This window comes from Tachyglossus aculeatus, chromosome 22 (genome assembly GCF_015852505.1).
Source record: "Tachyglossus aculeatus isolate mTacAcu1 chromosome 22, mTacAcu1.pri, whole genome shotgun sequence".
In the NCBI taxonomy this organism is placed as follows: Eukaryota; Metazoa; Chordata; class Mammalia; order Monotremata; family Tachyglossidae; genus Tachyglossus; species Tachyglossus aculeatus.
The window spans coordinates 46,131,334-46,149,207 of NC_052087.1; the positions used below are offsets into that span (position 1 = coordinate 46,131,334).

The 17,874-nt window shown below is 46.0% G+C and overlaps 1 protein-coding gene across 5 annotated transcripts in view; it reads right to left on the minus strand.

Annotated features, from left to right (window-relative positions):
• ABCC8 (ATP binding cassette subfamily C member 8) overlaps positions 1–17,874 on the minus strand; it is a 121,503-nt gene that overhangs the window by 75,047 nt on the left and 28,582 nt on the right. For all 5 annotated transcript variants that reach the window (XM_038764330.1, XM_038764328.1, XM_038764329.1 and 2 more), the window contains exons 6-7: positions 17,353–17,541; positions 4,618–4,782 (exon numbers count right to left, since the gene is read on the minus strand). In XM_038764330.1, the coding sequence (XP_038620258.1) occupies positions 4,618–4,782; positions 17,353–17,541 (354 nt within the window). The remainder of the gene's footprint in view (positions 1–4,617; positions 4,783–17,352; positions 17,542–17,874) is intronic.

Here is a 17,874-nt window from a genome sequence, read left to right on the forward strand (position 1 = left end):
GATTAAGACTGTAAGCCCCACGTAGGACAACCTGATTACCTTGTATCTACCCCAGTGCTTGGCACATAATAATAATGTTGGTATTTGTTAAGCGCTTACTATGTGCAAAGCACTTAACAAATACCATCATTATTATTATTATTATTACAGTACAACAGAGTTAGCAGACACATTCCCATCCCACAGCAAGCTTACAGTTTAGAGGGGGAGACAGACATTAATATAAATACTTTAGAATATATAACTTGGAGGGCAGATCAACTTTAAGCTCCTTGAGGACAGAGATCAGGGCTACTATGCTATCAGACTCCCCAAAGCACCTAGTACAGTGCCCTGCACAGAGTAAGCGATGATTGGTTGGTTGATTGATTGTTACCTGTTACTGTGAGTCCCATATAATGCAAGGACTATGTCCAATCTGATCATACTGTATCGACCCCAGCACTTAGCAGAGTGCTCGGCACATAGCATTTCACAAATAACCTGATTGATGGATGGATTGATTGGTTAATATGGTATTGCTAATTCTTGAAAATAAGGAGCTGGAACTCCCCAGAGCTGACAAGATTACGGACATTATCGATCAGTGAAGCTGCAGCTGTTACCGGACACCAATCAAGCTGCCAGGCAAATTCAACTGCTCCCTACTGAGCTGAGACTCTAAATAATTGTGGGATTTGTTAATTGCTGACCATGTTTTTAAAAAATATTTGTTCAGCCCGTATGATGTGCCAAGCACTACACTAAGCACTAGGGTAGATACAAGACAATCAGGTTGAACACAGTCCCTGTCCCTCCTGGGGCGCACAGTCTAAGGGGAAGGGAGAACAGGTATTACCTCCCAATTTTGTCTTGACTTATGCTGTCGAGTCGTCTCCGACCCATAGCTACTCTATGGACGCATCTCTCCCAGAATGTCCCACTTCCATCTGCAATCATTCTGGTAGGGTATCCATAGAGTTTTCTTGGTAAAAATACAGAAGTGGTTTACAATTGCCTTCTTTTGCACAGGAAACTTGACTCTCTGCCTTCAACTCTCTCCCATGCCACTGCTGCCTGTACGGGTGAGTTTTGACTTGTAGTAGATTGCCTTCCTCTCGCTAGCCACTGTCTAAGCTAGGAAGAAATGAGTAGGCCTCTGCTTGACGCTCCCTCCCATAGTCAAGACTGGTAGAGTATTGGAAAATCAGATGTGATCCTGAAAGGGGCATCCCCATTTTACAGATGAGGAAACTGAGGCACAGAGAAGTGAAGTGACTTTCCCTAGCTCACCCTGCAGATAGATGGCGGAGCCAGGATTTGAACTCATGTGCTCTGGCCGGACCCAGACCTGGGCTCTTTCCACTGGGCACTCTGTTTCTCGCTACTTACTTTCTTTGGGTCGAGACAGTATGAGTCTATAAGATCTTCTAGACTGTAAGCTCATTATGGGCAGGGGACATGTCCCTAAATCTGTCATATTGTACTTTCCCAAACTCTGAGTACGGTGCTCTGCACATAGCAGCATGGACTAGTGGAAAGAGCACAGGCCTAAGAGTCAGGGGATGTAGATTCTAATCCCAGATCTGCTACATGCCAGCTGTGTGACCTTGAGCAAGTCACTTAACTTCTCTGGGCCTCAGTTACCACACCTGTAAAATGGGGATTAAGACTGTGCGTTCCATGTGGGACAGGGACTGTGTCCGACCCAACTACCTTATATCTACTTTGGTGCTTAGAACAGTGCTTGGCACACAGTAAGCGCTCACCAAATACCACAATTATTATTATTATTAGCAGTAGTAGTAAGCATTCAATAAATGCCATTGACGGATTCATTGATTTCCATCAAACCTCATTTCATGCTATGTGAGCTCAGCTTGCCCTGCTGATGCTTTTAACAACACCTCGCTGTCTTGTGTGACAACAAAGCCACACCACAGGGCTACTGCTCAAGCTCTGCCTAGAAATTGTGCTGGGGATGGGTGAGGTTGAGTCAGTCAGTTAATCAATCATATATATTGAGTGCTTACTGTGTGCAGAGCACTGTAATAGTAATAATAATAATAATGATGACATTTGTTAAGCGCTTACTATGTGCAAAGCACTGTTCTAAGCGGTGGGGAGGTTACAAGGTTATCAGGTTGTCCCAAGGGGGGCTCATAATCTTAATCCCCATTTTACAGACTTGGGAACTGAGGCCCAGAGACGTGAAGTGACTTGCCCAAAGTCACACAGCTGACAATTGGCGGAGCCGGGATTTGAACCCATGACCTCTGACCAAAGCCTGTGCTCCTTCCACTGAGCCACGGTGCTTCTCTGTACTGAGCACGTGGGAGAGTACACTATAACAATAAAGCAGACACATTTCCTGCCCACAGTGAGTTTACAGTCTAGAGGAGGAGACAGATGTTAATATAAATACATATACATAAGGGTTGAGGGCCGGGGTTTGGAGGGACCTGGGAGCTGCTGGAGGGGAGAGAAGGAGAAGGTAAGGAAGGAGAAACAGGAAAGATTGGTAGGAAATTAAAGTGGGACACAAGCAGAAACAATAATCTTTAGATCAAGTGCTTAGTAGAGAAATAGCATGGCCTAGTGGACAGAGCATGGGCCCAGGAGTCAGAAGGACCTGGGTTCTAATTCTGGCTCCATCTCTCATCTGCTGTGTGACCTTGGGCAAGTCACTTCACTTCTCCAGGTCTCAGTTACCTCATTTGTAAAATGGGGATTAAGACTGTGAACCTCATGTGGGACAGGGACCGTGTCCAACCCGGTTTGCTTTTATCCACCGCAGCGCTTAGAACAGTGCCTGGCACATAGTAAACACCTAGCAAATACCACAGTTATTATTATTTTATTATTACCACAGTGCTCTGTCCAAAGTAAGCTCTCCATAAATACCACTGAAGGATGGGACAGCAACAAATTCGGTGGCTGATACTGCTAGCCCCTCCCTTCACTTCCTACATCAATCAATTAATAGTATTTACCAAGCACCGACTGTGTGCAAAGAGCTATGGAGAAGGCGGGGGAACCCCTTAATGTAGACGTTCTATTTCCTTGGAAATATATTGTTTTATGTTAGTCTATTTTTTTCTTCCTTACTGACTTAAAAATCCCCCGCATGCCACTGGATCCTGCCATCATGTGGTTTCTTGGAAAGGAATCATCGATTAGACCCCGCTGGTTCCAGCGGTTCCCGTACAACATTTCCCATTTTTCTGGCTTGGGAAACAATTGCCCGTTTTTACGAAGGGAGAGTGGGGATCTCAGAAAGTATTTTTTTTTCCCTGTTAAGCACAGTCAGAGAATTCAAGGGTTGGTGATTGATTTATGATAATTAAATAAGGAGCAGCTTTAATTACAGAGCTGTCAATCCCGAGTTCGGGGGCTTAAGACCGGCTGCCTGGCTCTTCTCCCAGGCTCTCCCTCCCTTCTCACATGATGACCAGTCCCCACCAGCCCCCGATGGAATGTCTCCCTTTTATCAATTAATTTAGCCTCAGGGCCTCCACCCCTTGGTCCCCATGAAGAGAAGAAGAGGAAGAAGAGGATGAGGGGTGGGGCAGGGAGAAAACAGCAGAGGAAAAAGCATCTAGTCAGAGGAGAAGGGCACAACCTTAGGACAACAAGAGGAGGGCCAGCAGAGCCTCAGAACTTCGCTCCCCTCTGCTTTGCATTTTTTCTCTCAGGATCAGGGTGGGTTGGCCATCTGGTATCTCTACACTGGGGACTCCGACCGGTCTCAACTGCGAGCCTTGGAGGCCTGGGTCCTAATCTCAACTCTGCCACTTATCTTCTCTGTGACCTCAGGCAAGCCACTTGACTTCTCTTTGCTTCAGCCTCCTCGTCTGTAAAATGGGGATTAAATACCTGTTCTCTCTCCCTGCTCCCACTCCCCCCGCTGTGAACCCTGTGTGGGACAGAGCCTAAACCTGAGTTTATTGCACTGCATCTACCCTAGTGCTGAGCACAGAATAAGGGCTTAACATAATAATAATATTTGTGATATTTGTTAAGTGCTTACTATATGCCAGGCACTGTACTAAGTGCTGGGGTAGATGTAAGCTAGTCAGGTTGGAAACAGTCCCTGTCCCACATGGGGCTCACAGTCTTAATCCCCATTTTACATATGAGGGAACTGAGTCCCAGAAAAGTGAAGTAACTTGTCCAGGGTCATACAGCAGACAAGAGACAGAGCTGGGATTAGAATCCAGGTCCTTCTGGCTCCCAGCCCCACGTTCTATCCACTAGGCCATGTTGCTTGTATTATTATGATTACTATTATTATTGTTATTATTATTATTCTTGAGAGAGATGCATGTGTTCCTGGAGCCTTCTTGTTGGCCGGAGGTGCCCAGCAAGGGTGCCCATTTGGGAGGGGAGAAGGCACATCCTTCAGCAAACCATTTCAAATAGACCACAGAGCTGGATATCAGGAGACCTAGGTTCTAGTCCTGGGAAACATTTAATCATTTACAAAACCCTTTCTATAGTAGTGAAGAAAGAAATGGCAAAGAACACTCTAGGGAGGTTCTTGGAGATAAATGCCAGTGACCCAAGGATGGCAGCAACCTGAGGGACATATTTATTCCTCTCTGCAGTCACACCACATTAATTAAAATGTCTAAGTACCTGTATTGCTCCTCTCAAGTTAATTCCAGTTTCAATGGCGACATAGTAGGATGCCTGCAGGAAGGTTCTCTGCAACAGGAGGGCCAGGAACAGGAGAATGGCTAACACGTAAGCATTGGCCAGAAACTCTCGGGATGACACAAAGGGGACACCAAGAAATTTTACCTGTCCAAAAGGAAAGCAAATTTTGTCATTAAATGTAAAAAGCAGCCCCACCACCAGGTCCCATTTACAAAGTACCTCAGATGTGGGAAGGTTTCACACACCTTTACTTGTGCAACATTCAACTACAAGTCAGTCGAGACATTAGAAGCAGCAAGGAAAGAGCCGAGGAAAGAGCACGGACCTGAGAGCCAGAGGACTTGGGTTCTAATCCTAAATTCATTGCCTGTCTGCTAGGTGACCTTGGATAAGTTGCTTAATTTCTCTATACCTCAGGGTTCTCATCTGTAAGATGGGGATTTAATACCTGTTCCCTTCCTAAATAAAAATAACAATAATAATAATAATAATAATGGTATTTTTAAGCACTCACTATGTGTCAAGCACTGTACTAAGTGCTGGGGTAAATACAAGGTAATGATGTCCTACATGGGGCGCACAGTCTAAATAGGAGGGACAACAGGTATTGAATCCCCATTTTGCAGATCAGGGAACTGAGGTACAGAGAAGTTAAGGTCACACAGCAGACAAGAGGCAGAGTGGGATTACCAATAGCTCCTTGAGGGCAGGGATACACTACCTTCTGTTGCTACTGTAATCAATCAATCAACCAATCAGTGGTATTTTTTGAGTACTTGCTGTCAGCAGAGTACAATACAAAAGAGTTGGTAGGCACAGATCCTCCCCTCCTTACAGTCTCCTAGGTGCTTAGTGCAGGACTCTGCACTTGGAAGGTACTCAATAAATACAATTGATTGTTGTTTTTTTAAATGATATTTTTAAAGTGCTTACTCTGTGCCAGCCACTGTACTGGTAAACACCTGCTACTAAGGTTGGACACAGTCCGTATCTCCTTCAGGACATCTCCATCTGGATGTCTGCCCGCCACCTAAAGCTCAACATGTCGAAGACTGAGCTCCTTGTCTTCCCTCCCAAACCTTGTCCTCTCCCTGACTTTCCCATCTCTGTTGACGGCACTATCATCCTTCCCGTCTCACAAGCCCGCAACCTTGGTGTCATCCTCGACTCCGCTCTCTCATTCACCCCTCACATCCAAGCCGTCACCAAAACCTGCCGGTCTCAGCTCCGCAACATTGCCAAGATCCGCCCTTTCCTCTCCATCCAAACTGCTACCCTGATGGTTCAGTCTCTCATCCTATCCCAACTGGATTACTGCATCGGCCTCCTCTCTGATCTCCCATCCTCCTGTCCCTCCCCACCTCAGTTTATACTTCACTCTGCTGCCCGGATTATCTTTGTGCAAAAACACTGGGCATGTTACTCCCCTCCTCAAAAATCTCCAGTGTCTGCCTGTCAACCTATGAATCAAGCAAACACTCCTCGCTCTTGGCTTCAAGGCTCTCCATCACCTCCCTTCTCTCCTTCTACAGCCCAGTCCACACCCTCCACTCCTCTGCTGCTAACCTCCTCACTGTACCTTGTTCTCGCCTGTCCCGCCATCGACCCCCGGCCCACGTCCTTCCCCTGGCCTGTAATGCCCTCCCTCCACACATCCACCAAGCTAGCTCTCTTCCTCCCTTCAAAGCCCTACTGAGAGCTCACCTCCTCCAGGAGGCCTTCCCAGACTGAGCCCCTTTTTCCTCTCCTCCTCCCCATACCCCCCGCCCTACCTCCTTCCCCTCCCCACAGCACCTGTATATATGTGTGTACAGATTTATTACTCTATTTTACTTGTACATATTTACTATTATATTTATTTTGTTAATGATGTGCATATAGCTTTAATTCTATTTGGTCTGACGATTTTGACACCTATCTACATGTTTTGTTCTGTTGTCTGTCTCCCCCTTCTAGACTGTGAGCCCGTTGTTGGGTAGGGTCGGTCTCTATATTTGCCGACTTGTACTTCCCAAGCACTTAGTACGGTGCTCTGCACACAGTAAGTGCTCAATAACTACAATTGAATGAATGAATGTGGGGCTCACAGTCTTAACCCGTTTTATGGATGAGGGAACTGAGTCACAGAGAGGTGACCTCCAAGATCACAGAGCAGCTAAGCCACACTGCTTCCCATTCCCCTGCCTGTTGCTGGCAGGCATGTTTGATCACACCCACTCTTCACTGTGTCCTGAGGGAGGACCAACAGGGCAGTGATTACATCGGGAGCCTCCGGATTCTGATTCACAACCTGACCGCTCTACCTTGGAGAGTTCATTACCCAATTCTAAAAGCTAGAATAAATCCAGGAATAAACTTGAACAAATTGGCAACGCTGGCAGATATTAAAACAGTTGGAAGTAGTCCCCTGCCATTTGTTATCTATTCTCAGCCATTAAACCTAAATCGAAGGAAGCTGTTTTCCATACTAATAAGGAACAACAGAGGAGACGAATCCCATCACTTTTTCTCCTGCCTGTGAACACAAGAGAATCATCAAACGACTCTCAATTCATCACTCTTCAAGTGACACACCACAAATTGCCCTTGCATAGGATGGCTTCTTTTCTGAGCACGAGGACTGTGGCTTCCACGATTCCCGCAGTGTAACAATCACACCCAATTTCATTTGTTTCTTGATATGCTCATGGCACACGGGCAGCAAGAACTCGGCAGGGAGGTAATTTGACCTTTGACCTGGTTGCCTCAGAACTCAGTGTACAATAAGGAGGGTTTGCGTCCAATGGAGTCTAGATTGTGACCAGAGAGAAACATTAATCTTCACAAGCCATCCACCACGGAGCCACATAGGAATTCCCATGAAAATGAAGGAGTCACTTCCTGAGAAGTCACGCTGAACTTGTGAGCTATTAAAAGAGTTTGGGGTCAGATTGGATTTAAAAGGCTGATTAGAAGGAAGGGGATGAGAAACAGAGCCACTTCTCACCTCCTGGGTTCCCACGGCCTGGCCTCAGTGCGGATTTGGCCAGCGGGGCTTTCCTAGTGTTTAGAATGATCCTGGATCCCACAGGAAGAGCCCCCAGACCTTAGAAAGTCACCCCCTCGCCTCATAAGGGGTCCTACAACTCTTGTGCCTCCATCCTCACCACACACACAAACACACACACGCACACACGTACACACACCATCCAATCAGCCTCTTCCTCAGGCCAGCTGGGCCCACAGACATTCCACAGATATACAGAAGGGATCATTTTAACTTTACATTCATTTTAGGGGAATCCATTGATGTTAATGAGCCGGCCCCAAGTCAGATACAGCTTAATCCGGGAATGCTTTATTGATTTATAGTCCACTTCAACCCAATTCAAGGATTACTATGCCCCCAAATAAAATCTTACTACAGAGTACAAAGTTACCCACGGGGGACCTCGTTGCTTTAGCCCTAAAACTCTCACCTGACCTCTCAGCCTTTCTCCTGCTTCCCATGACGCCAGTCAGACAGAATTTCCTTTCTTCTCAGACAGCAAACTGAGAACAAGCCTTCCTTCTTCCCACCCCCACTCCAGTTCCCTAAATTTTCTCTTTGACTCAATCTTTGGGAACCCGTCCCCTTGGCCGCTGTCTGTCTTGCCCCTCATTATCCCACTCTATATTCTCTTTGTGGGCTCACACATGGGATGAATGGGATCCCAGGGAAAACCTCCTCAGCAACTCCAGCAGCATCCCTCTAAACAGCTGTTCATGAAAAAGCCATGCCTTTCCCCCAGTCCTCCTTTTCCATTGCGGCAAGCAGAACTGAGGTCCTGCCAAGTGACTCTATTCCAGTTTGACCTTCGACCACAAAGGCCCTGGACCTCAGACTCTCCCTGCACATACACACGTGCACACACAAGTTGACACGCACATACTCAGAGACACCCCCAAAGACAAACACTCCTACTAGGAGAAGCAGCGTGGCTCAGTGGAAAGAGCCCAGGCTTGGGAGTCAGAGGTCATGGGTTCTAATTCCGGTTCTGCCACATGTCTTCTGTGTGACCTTGGGTAAGTCATTTAACTTCTCTGAGCCTCAGTTACCTCTTCTGTAAAATGGGGATAAAGATTGTGAGCCCCACATGGGACAACCTGATCACCTTGTATCCCCCCAGCACTTAGAACAGTGCTTTGCACATAGTAAGCACTTAACAAATGCTATTATTACTATTATTATTATTATTACTAGGGATTCAAGAGGCTGTGTCCAATACCAAAAGCCAGTGCTGATCCTCCGGCCAGCTCAAATCCTCTTTCTAATGCAAAGGGAAGAATGATTTATTATAAATTACTTATTTACTTATATTAATGTCTTGTCTCCCCCTCTGGTCTGTAAGCTTGTTATGTGAAGCTAATTCTGTTGTATTGTATTCTCCCAAGCCCTCAATAAATATCAGTGATTAATTGATTGATGTGGTCACGGAGCCTCATAGAGACTCCAGGAAAGACAAAACAGTTGGCTTGTGCTCAGGGAAGGAGGGAAGATGGATGGATGGATGGATGGATGGGGATAGGGGAGGTGGGGGTATGGCAGCAGAAGAGAGGAAGGAGCATGGCCTGGAGCAAAGAACATGGGCTTGGGAGTCAGGGGACCTGGGTCCTAAAGTCTGTTGTGTAACCTTGGGCAAGTCACTTTACTTCTCTGAGCTGCGGTTCCCTCATCTGTAAAATGGGGATTAAATACTTGTTTTCCCTCACCCTTTGATGGTAAGTTCTGTATTGGATGGGGCAGTGCCCAACCTGATTGTCTTGTATTTACCCGAGTACTTAGTACAGTGTTTGGGCTCACGGTAAGCACTGAACAATTACCACAATTATTACTGTTATTACTAGAGAAGAAGTGTATTAAAACCAGATGCCACAGAAATAGGAGCATGGCCTAATGGACAGGGCACAGGCCTGGGAATCAAGAGGCTTTGATTCGAATCCCAGCTCCACCACTTGTCTGCTGTGTGACCTTGGGCAAGTTGTTTCACTTCTCTGAGCCTCAGTTACCTCATCTGTAAAATGGGGATTAAGACTGTGAGCCCCATATGGGATAGGGACTGTGTCCAACCTCATTAACCTGATTCTACCCCAGTGCTTAGTACAGTACCTGGCACATTGAAAGCACTTAATAAACAGCATAAACCCCTCCCAAAGAAACAAAACCCCAAAACAGATTTTGACCTTAATCCACCTTCTTACCCAGGGATGTCAGGTGGTTCTTTAAGGTTTCTGCCCCTGGCTCTAGCCCTTGGAAACACACTGACCTCAGACCAGAACAATATCATTACTACGATTATTATTATTATTATTATTATTATTATTATTATTATTATTATATTTAGGGAGCACTAACAGTGTGCCACGCACTGTTAGGAGCCCTGGGGTAGTAGTAATTTTAAGCTAAGGACTGGAGGAGATATACCACAGTCAGACCCTGTTCCAAATGGGGCTCATAGTCTAGAGAGGAGGGAGAACAGACATGCAATCCCCATTTTACAGATGAAGAAACTGAGGCAAAGTGAAATGATTTGCCCTAGGATTAAAACCTAGATACAACATACTTGTTAAATGCTTACATTCATTCATTCATTCAATCGTATTTATTGAGCGCTTACTGTGTGCAGAACACTGTACTCAGCGATAAAAAGAGACAATCCCTGGCCACAACAAGCTCACAGTCTAAATGGGGGGAGACAGACATCAATACAAGTAAACAGGCATCAATATAAATAAATAAAATTACAGATATATAGATAAGTGCTGTGGGGTAGGGTTGGGGGGAAGAACAAAGGGAGCGAGTCAGGGTGACGTGGAAGGGAGTGATTGTTCTAAGCACTGGGATAGATAATCAGTCCCTGTCCAACATGAGGCTCACAGAGGGAGGGGGTAGGATTTAATCCCCATTTCAAAGATGAGGTAACTGAAGCATAGAGAAATAAGTGACTTGCCCAAGATCACACAGAGTAGGTAGAAGATACTCAGATCAGACCTAGAGACCCTTTTCTTTTGGGGCTAGACTGAGTGGAGGACTTCTCCTCTGCCCACTTCATAGCCCCAGAGCAAGTGTTCGCATTCATTCATTCATTCATTCATTCATTCAATCAATCGTATCTATTGAGCGCTTACTGTGTTCAGAACACTGTACTAAGCGCTTGGAAAGTACAATTCGGCAACAGATAGAGACAATCCCTACCCAACAACGGGCTCACAGTCTAGAAGTGGGGAAGCATGCAAAGCACATTGGGCCAACCCAAGCCACTTCGCATCCACTGCCTGGAGGCTTTTGCTGCTGATTCCAGAGCAGAAACATTGGCAGGTGAAACAGGCTAGCCAGTCCTACCAGATAGCAATTTTGCCCGGTTTTCCTTTCAAGTGCAACTGGCCTTCTAGAAAATGAATTCCATCATTTAGAAAGCCACAAATTCTCCCCGGAGGCAGCTTTATCTGAGCCTTTAGACGCCTGCTCTGCAGCTCGGAATACTGTGTGGGGGAAGAAGGAGGGAGTCTCCTGCTTCCGCATGGAAGGCGAGACACTCTGTCGCTTTCAGCCCCAACTCCGGGGCAGTGCAGGACTGATGGATGATTGATCGATTGACTGAATGAGCTGGAGCCGAGGGAGGGAGACAGGGTGAGGCTGGTGTTTCAGCCCATTGAATCCTCGTGGATAAATGAGACCCTCTTTTCCCTGATATCGCGAGCTAGAGGAGGATGGGAATGTTCAGATCCAGGCAGCTCCTGAAAGATTCTGGGCATCCTGCAGAGAGGCAGCGGGCAGGGACCAACTGCAAAGAGACTCAGACACATCCCTTCATTAAACAGTGAGAAACAGTGTGGCCTAATGGAAAGAGTATGGGCTTGGGGGGCAGAAGAACTGGGTTTTAATTCTGGCTCTGCCACTTGCCTGCTTTATAACCTAAGGCAAGTCATTTCACTTCCCTGGGCCTCAGTTTCCTCATCTGTAAAATGGGGATTCAATACCTTTTGTATCCTTTTTCCCATGTGGGAAAGTGATTTTGACCAATCTGATTATTTTGTATCTACTGCCACTGCTTAGTACAGTTCTTGGCACAAAGTGATTAATAACCATAATTATTTTGGGGGAAGGAGCATAGCCTAATGGAAAGAACACAGGCCTGAGAGTCAGAGGACTTGGGTTCTAATCCCAACACTGACACTTGTCTGTTGCGTGATCTTGGGCAAGTCACTTAACCTCTCTGTGCCTCAGTTATCTGTATATTCTTTTAAAGGCATTTGTTAATCATTTACATGTACTAGGCACTGTACTAAGAAAAAGGGTAGATGCAAGCTAATCCGGTTGGATAAGGTTGAGAAGCAGTGTGGCTTAGTGGAAAGAGCATGGGTTTAGGAATCAGAGGTCGTGGGTTCTAATCCCACCTCTGCCACTTGTCAGCTGTGTGGCTTTGGGCAAGTCACTTAACTTCTCTGTGCCTCGGTTACCTCATCCGTAAAATGGTGATTAAGACTGTGAGTCCCACGTGGGACAACCTGATTACCTTGTATCTACACCAGTGCTTAGAACAGTGCTTGGCAGAAACCATCATTATTCTTATTATTTCCACATAGAGCTCTAAGCCAATCTCCATTTTAGCGCTTAACAAAAACCATTATTATTATTTTTTCCACATAGGGCTCTCAGTCAATCTCCATTTTACAGATGAGGTACCTGAGGCACAGAGAAGTTAAGTGACTTGCCCAAGGTCACAGAGCAGACAAGTGGTGGAGCCGGGGTTAGACTGTGAGTTCCATAAGGGATAGGAATGGAATTTGACCTGATTATCTTGTACCTACCCCAGCACTTAGTACAGTGCTTTGCAAATAGTAAGTGCTTAAAAACTACTATTAAAAAACAAAATAAAACAAAAACCCAGGGGTTTCTCCTGGAGCCAAGGGGTGCTCTTTTCTGCTGTTCCTTGTTAGGGAAGCCTGATAGGATCAATGGAAGTCTCTGCAGAATTGTAGCAGAAGCTTAGCAACTTGAGGAAATACTCAATTAAACCTGCTCCAAACACCCCGCCCTTACACCTGAGATTTCTAGGGCCCTTACTGAGCCTCCTTTGCAATCTACCTATAATTTTGGTGTTTATTTCTATATGCCAAGCACTGTACTAAGCACGGCTCAGTGGAAAGAGCACGGACTTGGGAGCCAGAGGTCATGGGTTCTAATCCTGTCCCGACTCTGCCAGTTGTCAGCTCTGTGACTTTGGGCAAGTCACTTAACTGCTCTATGCCTCAGTTACCTCATCTGTAAAATGGGGATTAAGACTGTGAGCCCCACGTGGGACAACCTGATCACCTTGTATCCCCCCCAGCACTTAGAAGACTGCTTTGCACATAGTAAGCGCTTAACAAATGCCATCATTATTATCATTATTATTATTATTACAAGATACAAGAACCCCTGTCATATGCAGGGATCACGGTCTAAGGGGGATGGAGGGAGGGGGGGTTAATCCTCATTTTACAGTTAAGTAACTGAGGCACAGAAAATTTAAGTCACTTGACCAAGGTCACCCCACAGACAAGTGGCGGAGCTGGGATTAGAATCCAGTCTTCTGACTCCCAGTCTCCAGTTCTTTTCACTAGGCCAATCAGTCAAATCAATTGCATTTATTGAGCACCTGCAGGGTGCAGAGCACTGTATTAAGCCCCTGGGAGAGTATGATAGAGTTAGTAGACAGCCCTCTGACCTCAAGGAGCTTACAGTCTAGCAGTGTAAACAGATTTGACTGAGCCCCCCTTTCCTCTGCTCCTCCTCCCCTCCCCATCACCCCTATTCCCTCCCTCTGCTCTACCTCCTTCTCCTCCCCACAGCACTTGTGTATATTTGTACGTATTTCTTACTCTATTCATCTTATTAATGATGTTATATATCTATAATTCTATTTATCCATTTTAATGGTATTGATGCCTGTCTACTTGTTTGTTGCCTGTCTCCCCCTTCTAGTCTGTGAGCCCATTGTTGGGTAGGGACTGTCTCTATCTGTTGCCCAACTGTACTTTCCAAGCACTTAGTACAGTACTCTGCACACAGTAAGCACTCAATAAATGCGATTGAATGAATGAATTTAACAAGAAAGGTATGTCAAGCCCATCTGTTGGCTGCGGTTTTTGCTCTCACTCTCATGCCCTGTAAACCATGCTTACCTCAGCTCTCCTTTTCCAAAGTTCTCATTTCCTGATTACATTTGGGTCGGAGGGAACAGATAATAAATCCACCCAAACCTGCTGTCACAATCAAGACCATCTGGATGGAGGATTTTACATTCAAAAAAATAAATGGGATAGGAGAATGCCAATGAATGGGTAATAAACACTGAACCAGGAGTGATAAGTAAAAGCGGAAAAACATCCCACAAAATTAAACATTTTATCTGGCTACAGCACTGGCAGATGGGGCTCTGACGGCTTTAATAATTTGTAATGTACTCTCCCAAGCACTTAATACAGTGTTCCGCACACCATAAGTGCTCGATAGGTACCACTGATCCACTATTCGAAATGCCCGTCCCCCAGATGCAAAGTGGGCTATGCCCTCCATCTCTCTATTAGACTTGCAACTGATCCTCATAAATATTAATCATCATCATCATCAATCGTATTTATTGAGCGCTTACTATGTGCAGAGCACTGTACTAAGCGCTTGGGAAGTACAAATTGGCAACATATAGAGACAGTCCCTACCCAACAGTGGGATCACAGTCTAAAAGATTAAATATTAATCGATACCTAAGTGCTAGAGGTGGTTGTTGGGTTGGCACCAATCAATCAATCATTGGTATTTAATGAATGCTTACTGTGCACAGAGCACTGCACCTAGCACTTGGGAGAGTCCAATACAATAGTAACAACACTAATTATGGTATTTGTTAAGCGCTTACTATGTGCCGAGCACTGTTCTAAGCGCTGGGGTAGATACAAAGTAATCAGGTTGTCCTAATTGGGCTCACAGTCTTAATCCCCATTTTACAGGTGAGGTAACTGAGGCACAGAGAAGTTAAGTGGCTTGCCGAGGGTCACACAACAGACATGTGGCAGAGTAGGGATTAGAATCCACGTCCTCTGACTCCCAAACCTGTGCTTTTGTCCACTGAGCCACACTGCTTCTCCTAGAGTAGGTAGACACCTTCCCTACCCTCAAGGAGTTTACAGTCTAATGATGTCGGGGGCCTCACATGAGGGCGGTAAAGGAGTTAACTTTCTGTGGGAAAGGAAATAACCGGCTACCTTGGGTGCCACCCACACCCCTGACACACACACACCCAGCCCAGAGATCAGGAGTATGTACCATGGCTCCAGCCCAGCTTTCAAAATAAAAACCTGTGAGGATTAATTGCCGTAAAAAGGTTGGATCTCATTAGATGAGAGTATGTTGTTAATTATTAAAATGATTAATTGTTTTGTTTTGTTTTTTTCCCTGCCTGTATGCAGTGAGGATGCCATAATGACTTCCTCTGTGGGAAAATAAGACTTCAATTCCCATCAGGAGAGAGAAGTTTTCCATTTCATTATCATCTGGAATTAAGTAGCTGGAGATAAGCTGATGAGGAGACAAAGATTTTAGGAAGGAAAAAAAACCCTCAAGATTGAAGAGCGTCCTTCCTGGAACTTCTTGCTCTCTAGAGCACTGCCATTGCCAGACAAGCAGTGTGGCTCAGTGGAAAGAACACGGGCTTTGGAGTCATGGGTTCAAATCCCGGCTCCACCACCTGTCAGCTGTGTGACTTTGGGCAAGTCACTTAACTTCTCTGTGCCTCAGTTACCTCATCTGTAAAATGGGGATGAAGACTGTGAGCCCCCTGTGGGACAACCTGATCACCTTGTAACCTCCCCAGCGCTTAGAACGGTGCTTTGCAAATAGTAAACGCTTAATAAATGCCATTATTATCATTATTATTATTGCCCTTAACTGGAACCCTGTATGGGTAAACTGGGGATGGGGGGACTGGAGTGAACTGGGGGTGAACTGGAGTGGCTGGCCCACCCCAACTCACCATCACTTAGCTCCTTGAGAGCAGGGAATTTGCAGCTGGCTCCTGCAGTATTTTCCCAAGTGCTTAGAACAGGGCTCCGCACTCACTAGGATGCTTCATAAATACCATTAATTGTTTGATTGATTGATCAACTGATTGATTAGGACACTTTTTTATGGCATTTGTTAAGCATTTACTATGTGTCAAACACTGTTCTAAGTACAAATTAATTAGGTAGGACACTGTACCTGTCCCACATGGGACTCACAGTCTACGTAATAATAATAATAATAATAATGATAATAATAATAATAATAATAATAATAACATTTATTAAGTACTTACTATGTGCAAAGCACTGTTCTAAGCGCTGGGGAGGTTACAAGGTGATCGGGTTGTCCCACGGGGGGCTCACAGTCTTAATCCCCATTTTACAGATGAGGTAAATGAGGCACAGAGAAGTTAAGTGACTTGCCCAAAATCACACAGCTGACCATTGGCGGAGCCGGGGTTTGAACCCACGACCTCTGACTCCAAAGCCCGTGCTCTTTCCACTGAGCCACACTGCTTCTCTAAGTAGGAGGGAGAACAGGAGAACTGAGGCACAGGGAAGTTAAGAGACTTATCCAAGGTTACACAGCAGACAATTGGCAGAGCTGGGATTAGAACTCAGGTCCTAGGACTTCCAGACCCTTGCTCTTTCCACTAGACCACACTGCTTTTCAGTGGGGCAGGATCTCCTCCTCAGTCATACTCATTGAGCACTTACTGTGTGCAGAGCACTGTACTAAACACCTGGGAAAGTACAACACAATGATAAACAGTGACATTCCCTGCTCAGGTGGTGATGAAATGACCATCCCGGGAAGAACTGGCAGAGATGCCCCCAGGTTGGGAAGGCTCAGGCCTCGTCTTGGGGCAGGAGATGTGTTGGGCTCCAAAGCAGGGTGGAGTTTTCCCAACCCAGCTGGATGGATTACGAGGGGAGACGAGTCTGAGTTTTGCCACTTGTCTGCTGTGTGACCTTTGACAAGTCCTTAACTTCTCTGTGCCTCAGTTACCTCATCTGTAAAATGGGGATCGGGACTCTGAGCCCTACGTGGGACAGGGACTGTGTCCAACCCGATTTACTTATATCCAACCCAGCACTTAGTACAGTGCCGGACACATAGTAAGCACTTAACAAATACCATTATTATTATTATTGTTATGATTAGGAATCTCAGAGGCCTGCTGGTCCTGGAGAAGGAGTTGCCATCTCTCTTGTCCTGATTGACGATCGGAGGCCGATATCTCCATGGGACACCCCTGTCTATGCCGAGATGGGGAGGAGGGCGTAATCCACTTGATCGAGACTGTAAGGGATCGTACCTACCGACTGTACTTTATTCTCCTAAGTTCTTAGACTGTAGGCTCGTTGTGGGCAGGGAACGTGTTTGCCAACTTGGTTGTATTCCCTCAAGCGCCTAGTGCTTCTTAGTATCAGTCAATCAATCAGTGGTATTTATTGAGTGCTTACTGTGTGCAGAACGCTGTACTAAGCATTTGAGAGAGTACAACACAACAATAAAACAGACACATTCCTGCCCACAATGGGCTTATAGTCTAGATGGGGAGACAGGCATGAATATAGACAAATACATTACAGATATGGATGTAGGTGCTCTGGGGCTGGGATGTGGAGGTAAATAAAGGGCGGTACCTGGGGCGGGACGATCTTGTTTTCCTTCCCGAGGTGGTGGACGATCCCGAAGATGCACAGGGGTCCGGCGAAGCCCAGTAGGTCGGCCAGGATCCGGAACGTGCTGCTGAGGACCAGGCGCCGCCCAAAGGCACAGCCCAGGGCGCACCAGATGGCCTTGGAGCCCTGCCAGTCCAGAGACCCTTTGCTCTGCCCAAGAAAGACACCAGGAGAACAGAGTGCTCAGTCCCCGATTGAGTTGTCAGGGTCCTGGTCAGGAGTGGAGGGGGCAGGGTAGAGGGAGGTGCTCTTTTGGGGTCACTGTTTGCTTGGGATACTTCACCCTTACTCCCCTCTCCCAGCACACCCTGATGACCCTCAACCCCCTCAGATCATCTGGAGGTAAGTATATTTCTTCGACAATAACGAGGCTGAAGAAATAGATGCATTCACTCATTCAATTATATTTATTGAGCGCTTCCTGTGGGCAAAGCACTCTACTTAAGCACTTGGGAGAGCATAATTTAACAAACATACAAGTTC